This window comes from Cydia pomonella, chromosome 7 (assembly GCF_033807575.1).
Source record: "Cydia pomonella isolate Wapato2018A chromosome 7, ilCydPomo1, whole genome shotgun sequence".
NCBI lineage: Eukaryota > Metazoa > Arthropoda > Insecta > Lepidoptera > Tortricidae > Cydia > Cydia pomonella.
In genome coordinates this window covers 1,486,256-1,506,249 of record NC_084709.1, presented here as the reverse complement: position 1 = coordinate 1,506,249, position 19,994 = coordinate 1,486,256, and the positions used below count along the sequence as shown (strand labels likewise).

The following is a 19,994-nucleotide window of genomic DNA, read 5'->3' as shown; positions in this document are numbered from 1 at the left end:
TTTACGAGTGAAATGCACGTTTGACTGACATCATTTTGATACCACAATGTATGTATGTAAGTGTGAATTAACCTCTAGTCTGTATGGTATGTATCTACCTTCGAGCAACGCCGGGAAGGGAGACAGCATTCGTAGTATTTCCCATCTGCCGAAGCATAGGTACAACTGTACCTATGGCGGTGCATGTTGTGACTCGTCCATACAGAAAAAGAGATCGAGGCGTGCAAGACTTGTCTATGTATTTGTGTCGTCATAACAGATTGGATTTTGTATGTAGTGAGTGAGAAGTGCGACTGTGTGCACGTTTCTCTCCGCAGAACGATTTGTACGGTGAGATATCGCTTGGGCTCCTCCCTTCCGACGTATCGGAAGCCGGTGTTGCTCGAAGGTATCTACAGTGTGTAAATCCAATACGGGCGAATATTCAAACGGCGGTTAGCATAGGACCTGAGAATATTGAGATAAGTTTTACTTAGAAATACAATGAAAATATTAAGCATACAAAATAATTCGGCACGCAATGTAAAGGAACACACATGTTACGAGATGTACGAGGTTTTTAAAGTAACTGTCGACGTAATGTCATGTTTCGTAATGTTTGCAGTACATTGCTGCTCGGTAAATTTAAAAAAATAATTACCAGGTCATAATTAAGTGTAACTTAAAAAAATCTTAATTAATAATGATTTACACACTGTATATGTACCTTTGATGCTTAAAAATGAATGTTATGTTTTTTTTAATCAGAGTTCAGTCCTCGTTAATCAGGATTATAGAACATTGTGGTTCAAAAATACAGAAAGGAACATTTAAGAGGTTCCTTGTCTTATTCAACAGTTATCAAAGTTATAGAATATGCTTCGATTCCTCAAAGCTAATACAGCCAAAGGATTCCAATTACGTCTTCATACTTGTTTACGACGAGCCATTAAACCTACGCCTAACGACATCTGCGAAGCCTACTTGGCTCAAGGCTGATCAAATGTTACCAACGTCGCTTAATTTGTTAGTAATGAGCATTGAATCAAGTCATTATGGCCTTTGGCGGAGGAATTCGGAGTCACCATGGTCAAGGGGAAATCAAAGTGAATAAATATAATGACATTAATGACACTTCCAGCGATCAGTACCCCTAGTGTAACTAAATTCGATTTTGAAACGTGACGTACGCGTTTGCGTTTAGTCTCATTTTGTATGGGTTTTTGAACAGCGCGCCAAGCGGGACGTTTTGGAAAGTCAAAAATCTCATACAAAATGACACTTAACGCAAACGCGTTCGTCACGTTATGATGTCGATCAAAGTTACACTAGGGGTACAGTACCCCTAGTGTAAATTTAATCGACATCATAACGTGACGAACGCGTTTGCGTTAAGTCTCATTTTGTATAGGATTTTGAGTTTCCAAAACGTCCCGCTTGGCGCGCTCTTTCTAAATCACATACAAAATGAGACTAAACGTAAACGCGTACGTCACGTTTCGAAATCGAATTTATTTACACTAGGGGTACAGGAGCCGATTTTTGAATTTCGACCACTCGATTTTCTGTATTTTGTTCAATAATATCTCCACTACTAGGCATATAAATTCTACTATTGAAATTGAAAACGAGTGATCAATACCACTCGATTCTCAATTTCTATCGCTCGTATTTCTAAAATAGCATTTCGCCGCTTTCCACAGATTTTCGAGTGACAAAATTGAGCGTTCGAAATTCAAAAATCGGTCCTGTTCAAAAAGGATTAGCGAAAATATCAGGGGGCCTAGTCAAGATGACTATCGTTGGTAAAATATGCAAATCGAATCTTAAGTAATGTATAGAAATAATCGCATCTGTCAGCCCGATACATTTTTAGGGTCCTGTACCTCAAAAAAAGAAAACTGAACCCTTATAGGATTGCTTTGTTGTCCGTCCGTCCTTCTCTAGTTGCCGTTGCCGAAAATGCCGGGACAACGCGAGAAAGAACGGAGCATTCAATAAAAACGTATATAATATACAGTAGGTACTTTCTTCTAGAAATTCGATGCACTAGATTTCTAATGCAGGACGTTATCATTGACAAACATCCCTATCCATGATATAATCGCTTATTTTATAGTATGCTTGCGAAATGAGTTTTAGCTTAACAACAGTTTTGAATTTATAGTCTGTAAGCTCGGTGATATTTTTTGGTATCTTGTTATAGAATTTTATACAGTTTCCCTAGAACGACTTTCTTGTTTTAGCCAATCTGTAAGATGTTACTTTAAGCTTTCCTGTGTTTCTTCGTAGCCTTTGGCTTATAATTCGTTGGGAAATTGTGAAAGTTTTTCCTTACAAACATTATTTCAAAAATTAGTTTTTGCGCGTTACCGACCCCCCCCCCCCCCCCCTTCCTCGTTGAGCTCTGGCAACCTGAGTAAGGTTCAGGAACACAACACTACTGACTGATTGACTGTGTTATGACTGATTGAAGAAAAAATATAATTATATATTATCAGAAATCTACCTCGAGTGTTTAGATTGCCCATCGCAGAGATTCAAAATGGTGCAACGGTTAAGGATAATTCAATGTCATAAAATATCTAATGAATCCGGCTATAATTTCCGTTAATTATACCTATCCTATTAAGCCTCGTATTAAATTTAACACAGGTGTTTTATCCTCACAAGAACCGAATACCAATCTTGAAAAGGTCGCCCAGAACATCCAAGTAATCGAAGAAAGTGTTGCAAAAGTCCGATTAATTGCACCTGTCAATGCAAACTCGACCTCATTCTACTCGATATAAGGCGTAAATTAATTCGGTACCTCTGAAGTCCGAAATCTGGTGATTCGTCATTATGAGATGTTGCAAAATGGGACGAAAGTTTTGTGCGAGGGCCTTGGATCGGACAGATTGCTTGGACATATGATACTATATTTCCAGATATATTAATCATGATACTTCGTTATGCAATATGATCAGAATGCCTAAATGTTCGATGATTTTCCCTTTTTTGTCATGGTATTGATAATTTTATTATGCTACTTATTTTTATATATATAACGGTATCCTAGCCTATTCGGTAGTGAACCTGCTTTTGAAGCAGGAGGCCCCGAGTTCGAATCCCGGTATGGGCGTTTATTTATATACGTATCTATATCGTCGCCTAGTATCCATTTTGTTCACACCAACAGAACAAAATAATTATTGCAAGACTGCAGGCGACAGTTCATTATACAATTTAGCTAATTGGTGAAAATGAAATATTGTTGTTGTGTTATCATCGAAACCTGATTTCTTGACTTTCGTTACAAAAAAAACCGGCCAAGAGCATGTCGGGCCACGCTCAGTGTAGGGTTCCGTAGTTACTCTTCCGTCACAATAAGCTAAACTGGAGCTTAAAGTATAGTAAATTGTTAAGCAAGGGATGAAACGGTACCTTTCACCCGAGTTAAACAAATAGGCAAATTTGCATAATCAGTACCTAATTAAAGTAAGTCTTTTTACTATGAAGGGAAAACTTTTTGCGATAACTCAAAAACAGCTAAACTGATCATGTCCGCTATAGTTTTCATTTAATGTATTTCTTAAGCTCTACTTCGACGATTTTTTTCATATTTTTTGGACCTATGGTTCAAAAGTTAGAGGGGGGGGACACATTTTTTTTTCTTTCGGAGCGATTATCTCCGAATATATTCACTTTATCAAAAAATGATCGACTTTTTCTGTTACAAATTACAATAAAAAAAAATATTCAAAAACATGATATCCTCACGCTTCCGCTCGGTGAGAGGGAGAGAAGAATCTGAATCTACGGGGGCCTTAATAAACTTTTTTAGGTTATTTTTTTTGAAAGCTATTCAGTATTGTAATAAATACAAACAAATTTAGTATAATTATCTGTTTTGTAATTTAGTATTATTGAAATGGGTTGAAGAATCAAACTATTTCTTTTACAGACCACAAATCCCATGACCTTCGACGTCTACTCTATATTTTTGTACTGATTAAACCCTATATTGTTTCTATTTTAAGAGGTTATTGGTATTGCCATAGAAACCGGAGCATTTCGAAAGACAACAAAGATAATGTCTTTGTTTAGTTAGGGCGGCGCGGCGGCGGCGGCTGGAACAATTCATCACTTGTGTAGCGGAATGTATTGCCTCCATTATCAGATCATTCACACTACAATAGGCTATTAGACAAGTTTTTTTATCAAAGGGGAGCGTAAAGCCAGTAAATTAGAAGGAAACAAGGAATATGGCGTGCCATTTGAAGCGTGCCACGGAAACTATAGATGACGCGTGGGTTTTTTTCTTTTATCTCAATTATTATTTCATAAAAAAACGGGCAGATCTTTCGGCTATGTCACCGTGTTTTTTATTTTTTCGTTAATTTCAAGGGTGTATTCTTGAGCTTAAATTAAGTAACTTTCTCAACGACATCGGTATTCAAATTAACTCCATTTCGGAGATAATTAATAATTTATTTGCAATGTGTCAATGTGAATATTATCTATCATTTATTTCTTATCACAAATAAATTACATATGAGGGTAAATATTCTTTATAACGTAGTAGTATATAACATAACGTAGTAGTTTGTTATTTATTTACAAGATTGCTACGCCCATGCAGGATCTATATTATGTAATGTTTGCAATAAATGCTTTTGACTTTTTGACTTTAAATATCTATAGAAGAACAAGCCTTCGCGCTTATATATTTTTTTAATTTGCTGTCTTTTTCTTCTGACGGAATGTCTAGCCAATCTATATTTATTTTATCGTAGGTCAGACTAACTGGTTGCTGGTTGAGATGAGAGACATTGTGAACATGTACACGGGTGGCCAAACAAATGAATACAAAACTATCGCTCGCTTCATCGCATTGTGGAAGCGTTGACATGCGTACATATTGCTTAGAGCGTGGATAGGGTATAAGCGTAGGGCGATTTGTTATAGCGATGGTGTTTACACTGTTTACCCATTGCTCTAAGGTAGACGTCTGAGTGTCACTGCCCCCCTACATATTATCTTTAAACATAAGTCGATGTTAGGCGCTTAGCACATTGGATCTGATTCGCAATTTCGGCGTTTGTCTCGTTCAAACATTGGAACGATGCGCCAATCACATGATAAGGTATAAGTAAGAGTAGGGTCACCTATTGAGCATTAACATGTGGAATACTAGGACTTTTAGCTCTAATTTCATTGAAGTATGTATTTAAATGTATGCATATTATTATTTATTCATGAATTATTTTTATCGTATCGTACAATGTTTATATACAATTAAATGTTAAATATTTTTAAATTAGACATAGGTAATGCTATAAAAAGTAAGCAAGATCATATTACTAGGTGGCTTTTAACGAAGAATTCTCTAAATGGGCATAACTTTTGGTAATCCTATTTTTTGTTCGTCTCTACTGCAAACTTGGTTTTCGTTTGCGATACTTTGCATACATGTTCCATCACACGGAAATTAATCTTTTATTTAGATGTGCTATTAATGTTACAAATAGATTTCATAACACCTATGTAAAATGCATGAGGACGTTATACCAGTTTTATAAGTAGTTTAATGTATTCATAATGAAGGCACTTCCTTCAATGTCATTTTAATATTGATGAGACCACTAATTTGTTTTTATTATAGTTTTTTTCTACGGATAAACAAAATTGTCAATACATAATCATTTGGAAGACAAGATCTGATTTTAAGACTCGACTTGATATTTATTGACTTTAAATATACGAAGAATAAATTAATTAGCACGCAAAGTATATACAAAACATTAAAAAAAGACAACGTTAATTATTTATTTATTTATTTATTTAATCTTTATTGCACAAAAGAAAACCTTATAGTACAAAAGGCGGACTTAATGCCATGAGGCATTCTCTACCAGTCAACCTTTAGGCAAAGCAGAGAGATTGTGGGCGGTGCTACTTTAACAACAACAACCAAATATAATACAATAACATACCATACATACATAATACATACATACATAAATATACATACTTATATTTCTTATAATATATACATAAATAACGACAAAACATATAGAGCTTACCCATACATTATTATTTTTTCATTCTGCTAGCAAAGAAAGTACGTAAGGATTTTTTAAATGCAAACTTATTTTGAGCATTTTTGATGCCGTAGGGAAGTCCGTTCCAAAGACGGGCCGCCTGCACGGAAAACGAATTCGACATGAACCCAGTGCGGTGAAGAGGGATAGATAGAGACATATTGCCGGAAGAGCGAAGTTGACGGTCCCGGGTAACGCCGTAGTATTGAAATAGAGACTTAAGGTATTCAGGAGAATGAGGATCATTTAACACAGAAAAAAGAGTACACAACATGCGAACATTGCGTCGTTGACGAATGGGGAGCCAGCCGAGCTGGGAACGAAAAGATGAGACATGATCATATTTACGAAGGCAAAAAATGAAGCGAATGCAGTTATTGAGTAGCCGATCCAATTTGTCGAGAAGTTCTTCATTTAAGTCCGGATAACACACATCACCATAATCAATAATGGGCAGGATAAGGGAATTAATTAATAAAACTTTGGTTTTGATAGGCAGGAAGTGCTTAAATTTATTAAGAGCGTGAAGGGAACCCATGACCTTTCGACTGATCTCGGTAACCTGCGCTCTCCAACTCAGAGTACTATCTAAGAGAACACCCAGATCTTTAACACTTTGACTGAACCTTATTGGAGTGCCGTCAAAACTTACTGGTGTTATCGCGTCCAAGTCTATTCTTGCAAGCTGTCTGGAACTACCGATAACAATGGCCTGGCACTTGGAAGGATTTACAAAAAGGCCGAACTTGTTTGACCACTGCTGGATATGTAAAAGGTCCAGGTTAAGTTTCTCAATGCAAGTCTGAAGGTCAGTCACGGGGCACTGGTCATAGAGTTGCAGGTCATCAGCATACAGATGGTAGGTACAGCAAAGGTTAGGTGTAATAAAGTTAATAAAGGCGGAAAATAGAAGTGGGGATAAAATTCCTCCTTGAGGAACGCCAGTAACCAGGTCACACCAGTCAGACAAGGACCGGTCAACTCGGACTGCCTGCTGGCGGCCCCTCAGGTAGGCTGCGAACCAGTTAAGGGCTGTTTCCGAAACGTTCATGAGTTTGAGCAGAGCAAGGAGAATGTCATGGTCAACGGTGTTGAACGCGTTAGAGAAATCAATTAGAACAAGAACCGTGACCAATTGACTCTCCATGCCCCGCCTAATGTCTTCTGTCACTTTAAGAAGCGCAGTACTGGTGCTATGACTTGGTCGGAAACCTGACTGCACGGGGCTTAAAAGGTTATGCGAATGGACAAATAGCGAAAGTTGCTTATGAACAACCGCTTCGGCGATTTTCGAGAGAAAGGGGAGAATGGAGATGGGTCTAAAGTTATTAAGAGAGGTGGGATTACTAATTTTAGGTAGCGGAATCACAAACGCTTTACGCCAAAGAGAAGGGAATTCGCCAGTGACCAGTGAGGAGTTTATGATGTCAGCCATCACAGGAAGTACACAATCAAGGACTGATACAATCATGTAACGGCTGACATCATCACAACCCACGGCCTTTGACTTGATGGCTTTAATAATGGCCTTTATATTAACTACAGAAATAGGACAAAATGAGAATGAATCTGTGACAGGAGAGGGCATAGATAAGATAGTAGAAAGAGTACTGGTCTTAATAGCAGTGTCAACACGAGAAGCGGAAGAAAAATGTATATTAAGATCATTAAGAGTGAAGGAACTGCCATCGAAACCATTGGAAGGTTTACCTAAGCCAAGAGACTTAAGAAATTTCCAGACATCAGCCATAGAAGAAGAGGAAACATTACTGTGAATAAACCGTCGCTTTGCTGTACGTACCATCTGGTTGCAACGGTTACGAGCTGCCTTAAAGAGTACCCAGTTGGTGTCGGTGCGGTCACGTTTATAGAGACCGAAAGCTTTGTTCCTCCTCCGCATTGCTATACGGACGCCTTCAGTGATCCAGGGAGCCGGTGGACGCCTAACTCTGACTGTGTGAACGGGTGCGTGTTTGTCAAAGAGCCTCAGGATCGCATCATTAAACAACGAAACCTTAGTGTCCGTTGATGAGGTTGAGAGCACAGGAGACCAATCGATAGCAGCAGCATCTTTTAAGAGCGATTCAGAATTGATTTTAGCTAAGCTGCGCATATGAATAAGAGCAGGTTTGAATTTAGGAGCCTTAATTTTGTATGACGCGTATATCAGATCATGGTGAGAGAAACCTGGCGCTAGGAATTGACCCTGCTTAGTGACAAGACTAGGAGACGAAGTGATAATGACATCGAGCCAAGTGTCCGATGAAGCCGTGTGATGAGTCGGGCCCAAAGGAATAAGAGAGAAGCTGACCGACTGAAGCAGTGACATCAATTTACGCGAATGTGTCGTATCTTTCAGAAGGTTAGTGTTTAAATCCCCCATGATCAGGTGATGTGTGTACTCAGAACTTACGGACTCAAGAATTCGTTCCAGGTCGGAAAAGTAGTCAATGGTCGGGGGACTGTAAATTACACCCAGAACTGCCTTAACCCCTTTTATATTCACCTCGAGAAATAACCATTCCGCTGAACTAGAGTAAAGAGAAGGAGTCGAATTTAACAGTTTGTACGGAATGGTACTTCTCAGGTAAATTGCTACGCCACCACCACCCTTTCCAATTCGGTCATTTCTGATCAGCACATAGCCAGGCAAGGCATAGGATGTCGAGTCTAGGGTAGGCTTCAACCAGCTTTCCGACACTAAGATCGCATGGACGAAGTCGGATTGAAAAGTTTCGATAAGTTCACTATAATGAGAAGGGATACTTTGTGCATTAATGTGGCACACGTTAAAGTCACAGGAGTTAAGAAATTCGCGAGACACAAGGGTACCCAAAGTGTAAGAAGTATCAAGGGAATTTAGAGAATGAAAAGAAATACTGTCATTACTAGCAGAATAAAAAGTTTCGTCATCAGACATAAATATTAAAAATACGTAATAAATATATATATAAATTTATATAAAATTAAATAAATAAAAAATGAATTGCAAGATATAGCCTCACAATCCTGCTTATCCTGCTGGTTAGCTTGTAAGATTACAAAATTGAATAACTGAATAACTTTATGCTGTAACCTTTTAACATTAAGCAAAAAAAAAACTAATCGCGCTGTTATACTTATTTGACATATGTATTTTATAATGAACTTTTTTGAAATTTCATCAATTGCCTTGATTATTTACATTTATGAATATCTAAGCGATAAGTCTGCTTTTGTTTATCAATATTAGTTTTAATTCCTTTAATTTTGTCTTGCAAATTAATCAAGTTTTGAATGAGCCATTTTATTTTGAATTGTACACTACCTATACCAAATTTTTATGTTATTTCTACTCAGAAACCGAGCTCTTTCGATATTAATAGGAGAAAGAAAAATGTTACAAGATTTTTATTTCCATTCCGTTACCATTTTTCATTATGTAGTATCCCGCTATCTCTCGTAGCTCGCACCTCAGCCGTCTGAGAGCCGTCGTACATTTGCAACATTCCGCGCCGTATTGTACAGCTTCTTAGGAAAAATCGTTTAGATAACACTTAGCTAACTCATTTGTCTGTGTGTCGCAACACGGGCGTGTGTGTTCACAGGTGTTCAAACATAGCGACTACACTTTTAGCTGATAGATCTTTGTGTCTTGCCAATAAGGTTTATGAATTGGCAGTGAACTGATGTTTGTTTAATTTGATGGTCAATGAGACAGATAAATGAGATAAAAAAACTTTAAAGTGCATAATAAGTATATATATTATTCTTTATTCATGTTTGTATTGATTTATGATTTGATGTTAGAATGTGCTCCTCTATAATCTATAATCTTTGCATGTCTGCACGCAGACTGAATACACTGGAACTTTGTTTTTTTTGTACCAATATGATCTGCATGTATATACGTGTATTCTGCGCAAATAAATTCTTTGAATCTTTGAATCTTTGAAGCGTAGCCGTATAAGAGCATTTTCACATTGATTTATTTTGTATTATGGCATGGATTTATAAAACAAGTTTTAGATGTACCTATTTTCCTGCTTTTAAGGGTTCCGTACCCAAAGGGTAAAACGGGACCCTATTACTGAGACTCCGCTGTCCGTCCGTCCGTCTGTCCGTTTGTAGGCTGTATCTCATGAACCATGATAGTTAGACAGTTGAAATTTTATATTATATTTATTTCCGTTACCGCTATAACAACAAATACTAAAATGTACAGTCCGTCTCGCAATAGTCCGGTTTTTTATACTTATTTTTTAATAATTTATGTAAAAAATACTCAAAAGCTGTATAATAATAATAATATTTTAAGCAATCGCTAGAAATTACTTACGGAAATTGTGATAACAAGCTGCATTGCGTAAATTCTACAAGCATAAACCGTGTCTGTCTGTGATTTGTGTGTCTTCAGTCATGTAGCCTGTTACGAGGCAGGACATTTATTAGAAATTAGTATTAATATTCTTCTCATTACTAGGTATGTAAACGAGTTGTTAGCCATCGGAGTAATGTGGATTTAGCTGCAAGTATTTCCAGCGAGAATTCTTTTTTCGGAATCGGGCTCGCGAGACATGCATCTGTTCTTACTTTTATAACTTAATTTAAATAAAATGCACTTTTTTTGAACCATAGTGTACCACGTAAAGGGCCTACCGCGAACCACGTTCGACGTGTTGCCTCTCTGTCGCACTTCTAAATTCGTGCGTAAGTGTGATAGGGAGGCAACACGTCGAACGTGGTTCGCGGTAGGCCCTCAGAGTTCTTACTGTTTACGCTCGACTCATGTTGTCCTTCTCATGGTACAATTACTGCATGCATGGTTGTATTTTTATCATCTATCACTGTGTCTGTCACTTCTGCATTTACACACTTAGTAGAACGTGACAGGCATGGTGACAGGCGATAAAAATCAGCGTCGGTATCATGGTTCCATTTTTATCACTTGTCACTATGCCCGTCACTTTCGCGCTTACATACTTGTTAGAACGTGACAAGTATGGTGACAAGTGATAAAGAGCCGACCATCTTAGTTCTACTGACCGTGCTTTGCTCATAGCAATGCATACCGGTAAGTGATAATATATTTATTAGTCGTTAAACTTGTTAAGATCCCTGCGAAAAATAATTATTGTAGAATAATAGTCTACCTGTTATATTTCTTTTCTACATAAATATCCGCTTTAGAATGCTCATAATTATACTAGTAAGTAGCAGTAGCAAAAAACATTATCTAAATGGTAAATTTTAGTTATTTGAGGTATTTGACATAATTTTTATTCACATAAATTTATTGGACATTATGTAAGTAATAGTAATGTAAGATAAATAGTGGCTTTTGTATCTAATTATTTATTCATAATATCATTAAACAAACGTAGAGCCGCATTACTATCGTCCGATCATCGAAAAACATTCAACAATAAGCTTTAAAGCTTTGAAATATGGTTCAAAAATGGGTAATAAAATACATATGTCGACGACCGGTCTGGCCTAGTGGGTAGTGACCCTGCCTACGAAGCCGATGGTCCCGGGTTCAAATCCTGGTAAGGGCATTTATTCGTGTGATGAGCATGGATATTTGTTCCTGAGTCATGGGTGTTTTCTATGTATTTAAGTATTTATAAATATTTATATATTATATATATCGTTGTCTAAGTACCCTCAACATAAGCCTTATTGAGCTTACTGTGGGACTTAGTCAATTTGTGTAATAATGTCCTATAATATTTATTTATTTATTTATTATATGTATGTATTTGCCGTTCAATACGCTTTTGCTTTTCTGTGCATCAAACTATTAGTGGAGGCCTATTAAAATAGTATTTTTTTGTTATCAAACAATTATGAATGATCTATTAGCTTAACAGTAACATTGCTTCAATCAGAAATGACAGTTGAGAGACCATGGGGCCGATTTTTGAATTTGGATCGCTCGATTTCGTGTTTTACCTTTAATATTGTCTCCACTACTACGCATTTAAATTCTACTAATAGAATGAATGAATGTATGAGGAATGTTGTGTAAGGGAACGAAGCAAAAGAGGTATGTCAGGATCGTAGCAAGTGGATCGTACCTTCAAGAAAAGAGTGTACTTCCATCTTAAAGACCGGTAACGCCCTTACACCCCTCTGGTGTTCATGGGCGGCGGTAATCGCTTACCATCAGGTGAGCCGTCTGCTCGTTTGCGTCCTCTATGATAAAAAAAGTGGAAATCCGCGGTCTCTGTTTACCCCTCCGAGAAATAGGCGTGAATATGTATGTATGTAATAGAGTTGAAAACGAATGGTCAATACTACTAGATTCCCAATTTCTAACGGTCGTATTTCAAAAATAGCATTTCACTGAATTCCACAGAATTTCGAGTGACGAAATCGAGCGCTCGAAGTTCAAAAATCGGCCCCCAGATCCATAACCGTTTGATAACAAGAAATGACAATCTGAATATATCTCTGGTTCATCAAATCTTTGACAGATGACTTGTCCTTGGTGCTAATGACTTTGATATCTGTCGTAATTGATTTAAACTTAGTTATTTTCAAATCAATTCTTTACCAGTGATACTTGGAGGCATCAAGGCTCATAGTTACGCAAATTAAAAGTCAGCCATTGATGACATTATGGAGGAGGAATCTTTTAATAAGATGATCATTAGAAAAGTATTTAGAATTGTAATGTACTTTGTAATTATGATTGTTGTCTTAGAGATGTCTATTATTAATATTAACATAAAAAAATAGAGACAATTTTGCATAAAATGCATATAACATAAAAAAAACTATTATAGGAAATATAATATAGGAAATACTTATGATTGGTATAATTATAGATTTTTCTGTATTTATTCAGCTTTTTATTGATTGTGCTTAATAGGTATGCCAACATTTTCTGGTGTTGTTATTTTATAAGAAATAAGTCATGACAGGGAATTAGGGAATGATAAAATATACCTAGCAAAATAAGTAGTTAGGTTTAGACCAAGACCTCAGAGGACCTCTAGATTTCCTTGGAAGCCGAGTCATCGTGCTATCCAGGTAAGTGAGCAAGTAAAACCTAATTCGCGAATAGAAATTCATACAGCTTTTGCAAAAGATAATGTTTTTAGATTATTTCCGTATTTACATACATACAGGCTTGGTATTTCACTGGGTATCAATTAAAGTTGTCTAGATAAGGGCAGCGACGAGTATATATCCTGCTATCGGATCAACCTTTGCCATAGCGTTAGGCTTCTTGTAATCCATCCAAGTATCATGCATGATACCACAAATCCTGTAATTGTGTACACATAGCATGGAACATAAAATATGGTAAAATAGGTGCTTTTCTTAAAAAAATGGATTTAAATTTTTTTCTTTGTAGGTATATTTTTATTTGTTTTGTTTTTTTTTTTACATATAATGATATTCTGAACCAAAAATGCATTATATTCAGACTGTGAAATTATGACATTAACTTTAACACTTGTACAGGCTGGGCTATTAAAATCGCTGCCAACTTAGCTTGGTCTGACTTTATCAATATTATTAAGTTCCTAATTGATAATCTCTGCTGTTGTACACTAATATTAATAAGAAAATAGACTGCAAAAACGAAGTATTTATGGCTTTCCATCAGAGAAGAGTCCTTATGCTTCATGTGCAATAAAGACCTTTTTATTAAAATTTCTGTTAGAATTTCATATAAAAAGAACCTTATTCCACTTAAAGCATAAAGACCCTTATGTGACAGAAAGCCACATTTATTCACTTATTCATAAAACTTAGCAACCTCTTCCAAACTTTTGTTAAATTGTCTATTTTTAACAAAAATAAATGCCTAAAGAATGGATAGAGACAAACTATTATCAACGGTCTGTTAGATTTAAAATGAACGATTTATGTCATAAACACAAACATCACTTAAACGCCAAGCTCACGGGCGTAAGCGAGCTGATGTAAACCTTAATCAAAAGTGTGAAGGTTACTTTGACAGCGTCCGCCATAACACCTATAGTTGTCCTTGGCGCTATGGGCACAACTAGTAACGACGACTTTAGGTGTTCTTGGCGTTCAAAAGGTTAACAAATGTTTATGAATAACTACATTAGTAATAAAATGCAATTAAATATTGCATTTTTAAAACAATGCAACAAGTCTGCATAGTTAATTATTTTAAAATCTATGTCAAGAAAACTTATAGCAAGCTAGGTAGCTAGGTTCAAGGCATAATTCTCATTTCAATAATTTAATATTCATCTCATACACGTTTTTCTTAATTTTCAATAATGTCATAGAAGTAAGCAACGTCCACGGTGACCTTTAGTTGTTGCGTCACATGTGACCTGCGCCTGCGACCGCATTCGGACTTAAGAATATGATACTGATGTGATACGAACATCAGTACATCCTTTTTGCACTAATTCATGAGAGCAAAGATGCATAGATGTAAGTATCAAATTGCGACAAGTTTTGACCGTCTGAATACGCTAGAATATTTATTATATTTTGTCCACTCGCTCTATCAGAGATTAAGAGGCTAATTCGAACGTAGATTTTGAAAGGAAAATGATATATAAATGATTTGATTTAGTTATTGTATTTATCAAGTAAGACACAGGCGAATTGCAACAAAATAACATAATTTAGATATAAATAAAGTAAACCTAAAAAAGTTTAAGTTTAAATTGGCCTCTCGGTTTTTTTTAAATAAAATGAGGCATTTAAGGTTGTATCTCATTTATTCAAGCAAAAATAATAGAAAACTAATATTTTTTGAAAATTATGGTTCTATAATAATAATTCAGGCTACATACGTCCCACTGCTGGGCACAGGCCTCCTCTCAAATCTAAATCTAATCAAATCTTAACTGTGTGAAGCTAATTGCTTTAGATTCTATGATTAGATTCTCAGATAATAAACGTTTAATGTATTAAATAAAACCAGATAGCATTATATTAAGTGTAATAACGTTGTTGTAGTAGTAGTTAAACATTTTATTGCACAAAACAAGAACGTAACATATTGAGAATACAATAACCGTATACAAAGGCGAACTTATTCGTCTTCCAGCTAATCTTTTAGCAACTGCAAAAAAAAAAGGAAATGGTAGTCAAACTAATAATTGACTTATTTAAAATACGAGAGTGACTTGTTTCAATAATATTTACGTAATATGTGTGTGTCTTATGGAAGATGGTTTATTGCATAGAGTTGTGAAATTTCACAAGTTACAAAAAAAAAAAAATTTAATAATTGGGGCAGGAAGATGGTAGTTAATTATAAAATACTATATTTTATTTTGAAATAAAAGAACACGATCGATGGACCCGATCGACTTATACGGTCTCTCAACTTAAATAAACATGACCTTGACCTTATCTTCTTTTACCTGTAATATCCGATGTGGATCATCAAAAGGTCATTTGTCACTTGACATTTATTCGTTGCTAGGCTCATAAATAATTTAAAATATTTTATATAATCTATTCGGATTAATTAAAATGATGCCTGCTTAATAGATCCGGTAAATTGGATTTATAAGTTGTTTTTTATTCTTTATATATTCAACTTAATTTACATTTCGAATTTTGGATGCTAATATATATTTATAAGTTTTTTTGTAAAAAAAGTTATAAATGATTAATCTAAATATCAGCGCATATGAAACTATATAAACGATACCTATGTATAAGTGTCGAATTTGTCGTATGTGTTATTGTGTTTCGGTTTGAAAAAAAAAATTAGTCACTTGGTTAAAAACTAAAAATGTTTTTTTAAAGAAACCTTAAAATTCTAAACTAATATTTACAAATTTCCTAATTAGTAAATATTACTTTAAGATATTTTGTAAACCATTAATCAGTATCAATTTCTTATCAACAGTATTTAAACCTCTTTGGTTACAACACTAAACAAATCTATAAAAAAAAAAACACCGGCATTGATAAATTGCCTAATTGATTACGATCACGTTTAACTTCATGCGCACGCGCCTGTTCCATTATGTCAATTACACTTTATGTTTATTTTTATTGTTTAATTAAGAAACAAACAGTCGTTTACAAACAATTTTACAAGAATATTTCTTAAATTAAGACCTGGAGTTTCCTTACTGTATGTAAATTGCAGTCTATAAAACAACAAACAAAAATAGGTACTAGGTAGTTAAGTTTGAAGGTATAGGTAGACTCACGAGAGTCGGCGGCTTATAATTTTTTTTTGTTTATACAGTTACATTGTTTTAACAAAAGGTTGCTTTAACTAGGTTTTTTTAGTAAAATCAGAAGTTACAAATGGGTCAATTATAAATATAGAATACAAAAATTAAAAATTACTTTTTTAGACTTTAATGACTCCTAATTTCATTATGACGTTTCTAATTTGCCATCATTTTTCAATCACTAAACACGGCTAACAACTAAAGTTTGTAAGCCTACAACTTAATTTTTTATTTACAGTTACTGCAGTGCAGTTTGTTGGCAGAAAAATGAACTTAATTTAAGCTTTAATGTGATTGACTTTTTATCGTTTTATTTTCACATTTTACTTTGCTATAATTTTGCAATCTATAATTTATAACAACTTAAAAGTATAAGAACTTAAGAATTGTAAACCTACTTAATGTTTTCGACTCACCATATTTCTGTCTGCGTAAACACTCACTGCATCTCACACGGCACTACGCAACGAAGACGCGGCACTTGTGACGAGCGCGCGCGCACGGCACGCTATATAGCTTCGGGTATACAGCCTGAAAGCCGAAGGAGGCTCTTCAATGGTGTGTTATCCTGAAAACGAGTAAACATGCATTCCTGAAATATAAAAACCCATATTATATGTGAATTAATCTCACACTAGCTTCATATTACTCAATATTGTTGTGACTTGTTATCCTGTAAGTTTTTTTCATGAAATATATGATTATAATTTATGTCTTATAATAAATATGATATCGAAGTAATTTTATTTTTACAAGCTTTTATTTCACTTGCCCTGTTAGTATGTATGGGACAAATCTTGCAAGTTAAATTTGACCCACTTCTCGGTTTCCGATGAAGCTGAAAATTTGCATAAATATGTAAGTCGTGTGACAATGCAATATTATTGTAACATCAAGCTGATCTGATGATGGAGACAGGAGGTAGCTATAGGAACTCTGTGATAAAACAACGCAACCTAATTGTGTTTGGGGTTTTTAGAATTATCTCAATGAGTATTAGTTACCTGTGGAAAAAAAAAGTACAGTCAGCGATAAAAGCTTGTACCAAAAATGAAATTTTTGCCAAAAACTTATTGGTAATGTATTAAATCGTGATGTAATCATTATTTATGATTAGGTTTACACATTTTTGAATGAATGACAAGTTTTAGTTATTTAATTTAATATTAGTTTTTTGCGATCTCTTCCAGACAACCTTTACAGTTTATAATTTAAGTTAAAATTATTTTTTTAAAACCCACGAGGATCATTTATTTTTCATCTCCCCTGTACGAAATCTTAAACCTTTAAACGAGCAATTCTTGTATATATATATATCGTGGATCTCGAAAACGGCTCTGACGATTACGATGAAATTTGCTGTATGAAAGTTTTCGGGGGCGAAACCATGATCTAGCTAAGTCTTATCTCTGGGAAAACGTGCATTTATGAGTTTTATATATTTTCCGAGTGAAGGTCGATCTCCCATCATATTTAACCATATGTCGATAGCCGGGTTGAGAATCGCTCCCGCCCTAGGTGTCGCCCTTTTTGCCGTTTATCAACACAAGTTAGGATCAAAAGAAATAATCTAGATCTAGAAGATTTGAGGAGTTCCCTCGATTCCTCATGGATCCCATCTTCAGAACTCGAGTTTGACAAACATGAGGCGTAAAAACAAACTTGCTTACCAAACATAATGAAGAAGACAAATCGCCAAACGTGAACTATGCATCGTTGTAGATTTCCGTTCTGATCATCATCAGCAGTTCGCCTTCATCAAATGTTACTTTTTTAAATGTAAATGCTTGATGTGTTGTCAAAAACACAAGAATCAGTATATACAGGGTGACTTCGAAGTGGTAATACAAAACACTTGATTGTGGCTCAGTTAATACCAAACATTATAATACATTCACTCCGTTGTTAAAATCAACTGCATTTAATTCTCGCAATTTTTCTAACAAAACCAATAATTAAAGTCCCAAAGTGTGGTTACTCTACATTAAATATCTAACTGTCATACCTACTTGACGATAATATGTCAATGTACGATAATTTGCCGTTAGTAAAATACGGTCCAATCACACAATTATTCAGAATGCCTGCCCAAACGTTTACAGAAAAACGAGTTTGGTAAGAGTCTCGCCGAGTTACGTGAGGATTTGCATCACGATCAGCCCACCAGTGTTCATTGTGCACGTTAAAGAGGCCGACTCTTGTAAAAGTTGCCTCGTCGGTCCATAGGATATTTAAGTGTAAGTTTTGCTGCAGCCAACGCCCAAAAATAACTTTTCTAGGGTAATCAGCCAATACAATATCCTGTACCCTTTGAAATTTAAAGGGATGTTTTGCTTCAGCTTTCATTAGCCGCCAAATAAACAATTGGCTCGTGATGCCGAATCTCGCAGCAGCATCCCTTGTGCTGGCTTCTGGGTTGCGGTTAAAAAACTCGAGCACTCTTCTCCGAAAAGCTTGTGAATACCGCGGCCGCCTGCCTTGTGCGTGAGCATGTACTGGAACCATAAACTGACCATAGTCTCGTAAATTTTGGATGGTACTGTTTATTAATACACGTGTAGGTGTTGGGCAATCAGGGTATCGTTCGTGAAATAATGCCTGAGTTCGCACAGTGGAGTACTGAAGTAAAATAATATCAATTTTTTGAACATTAGTATACGGATAACGTCGAGGCATTTTAATTTAATTGTGAAATTAAAATCTCACGGAAAATATTATTTTCTTTGACAAGTGACAATTACTAATCAAAACACGTTTTCTTCATAAATACCGTGACAGGTGATTGATAACCAAAAAGGAAAAATTCTCTAAACTTCTTTGTTAATTATTATGGTAGGATAACCATGTGAAGTCTAAACAAAAGGGATAAATTAAAAATTAAGAAAAAAATACTTTTGCTTAATTTAATAGCATGAGACTTAATTAAGGGGATTAGTCAAGGGAAAATGTGTGTAAAACATTAATTTTGTATTACCAATTTGAAGTCGCCCTGTATGTATGCCTTTAAGATTTGAGTTTCCCCAATTCCTCAAGAATCTCATCATCAGAACTATTAGGTTTTGACAAAAACGGGAACAATCTGCATGCACATACAATCAAAAAAGAATTTTCAAAATCGGTCCAGAAATGACGGAGATATGGAGTAAAAACCATTTAAAAAAACATGCAATCGAATAGGGTTGTTTCCATCTACAAATCTTAGGGCAGAATTGTATCCCAATAAATTATTTTGGATTATAAGAACATGTTAAACTACGTTTAGGGGACCTGTAATGACCATATTTTTGTAAATATTGAATTTAAAATATCTTTTGGCACACGTCACGTGACCAAACTCGAAACGTTATTGAAGACTCTGATGACGTCACAACTCTCGGATTGACACTGTTGACAGTTAGGCGATAAACAACAAATGACAAATGTCAGTTGACAGTTCGTATCTTCTACGTGTGTATGTAGTTATGTGTCAAACCGTAAACTGTGACGTCACACAATTTTCAAAGAGCGTTTTGGGCGCGAAAGCATCTGTCAAAATATATTTTGTTAATTTAACATATTTAAAGCCGTTTTTAGTGTAACAGTTGAATTTTAGGGCAACTTTTAGTTAATGTAGAACGTAATACAAGCGTTTCGAAAAATGGGAAACAACCCTATTGAGAAATTTCCTTTTGCGATTTGGAAGTCGGTTAAAAAATAGCCAAAGGCGTTTTTCAATAGGGTTGCCATAATTATTCGTAACTGATAC

General features: G+C 35.4%; 1 protein-coding gene across 1 annotated transcript in view; it reads right to left on the bottom strand.

Moving 5' to 3' along the window:
• Positions 1–16,812, bottom strand: part of LOC133519569 (uncharacterized) — a 59,786-nt gene extending 42,974 nt beyond the window's left edge. The window contains exon 1 of the mRNA XM_061853581.1: positions 16,666–16,812. Coding sequence (XP_061709565.1) covers positions 16,666–16,668 — 3 coding nt within the window. The 5' untranslated portion in view covers positions 16,669–16,812. The remainder of the gene's footprint in view (positions 1–16,665) is intronic.
• Positions 16,813–19,994: the final 3,182 nt, after the last annotated feature.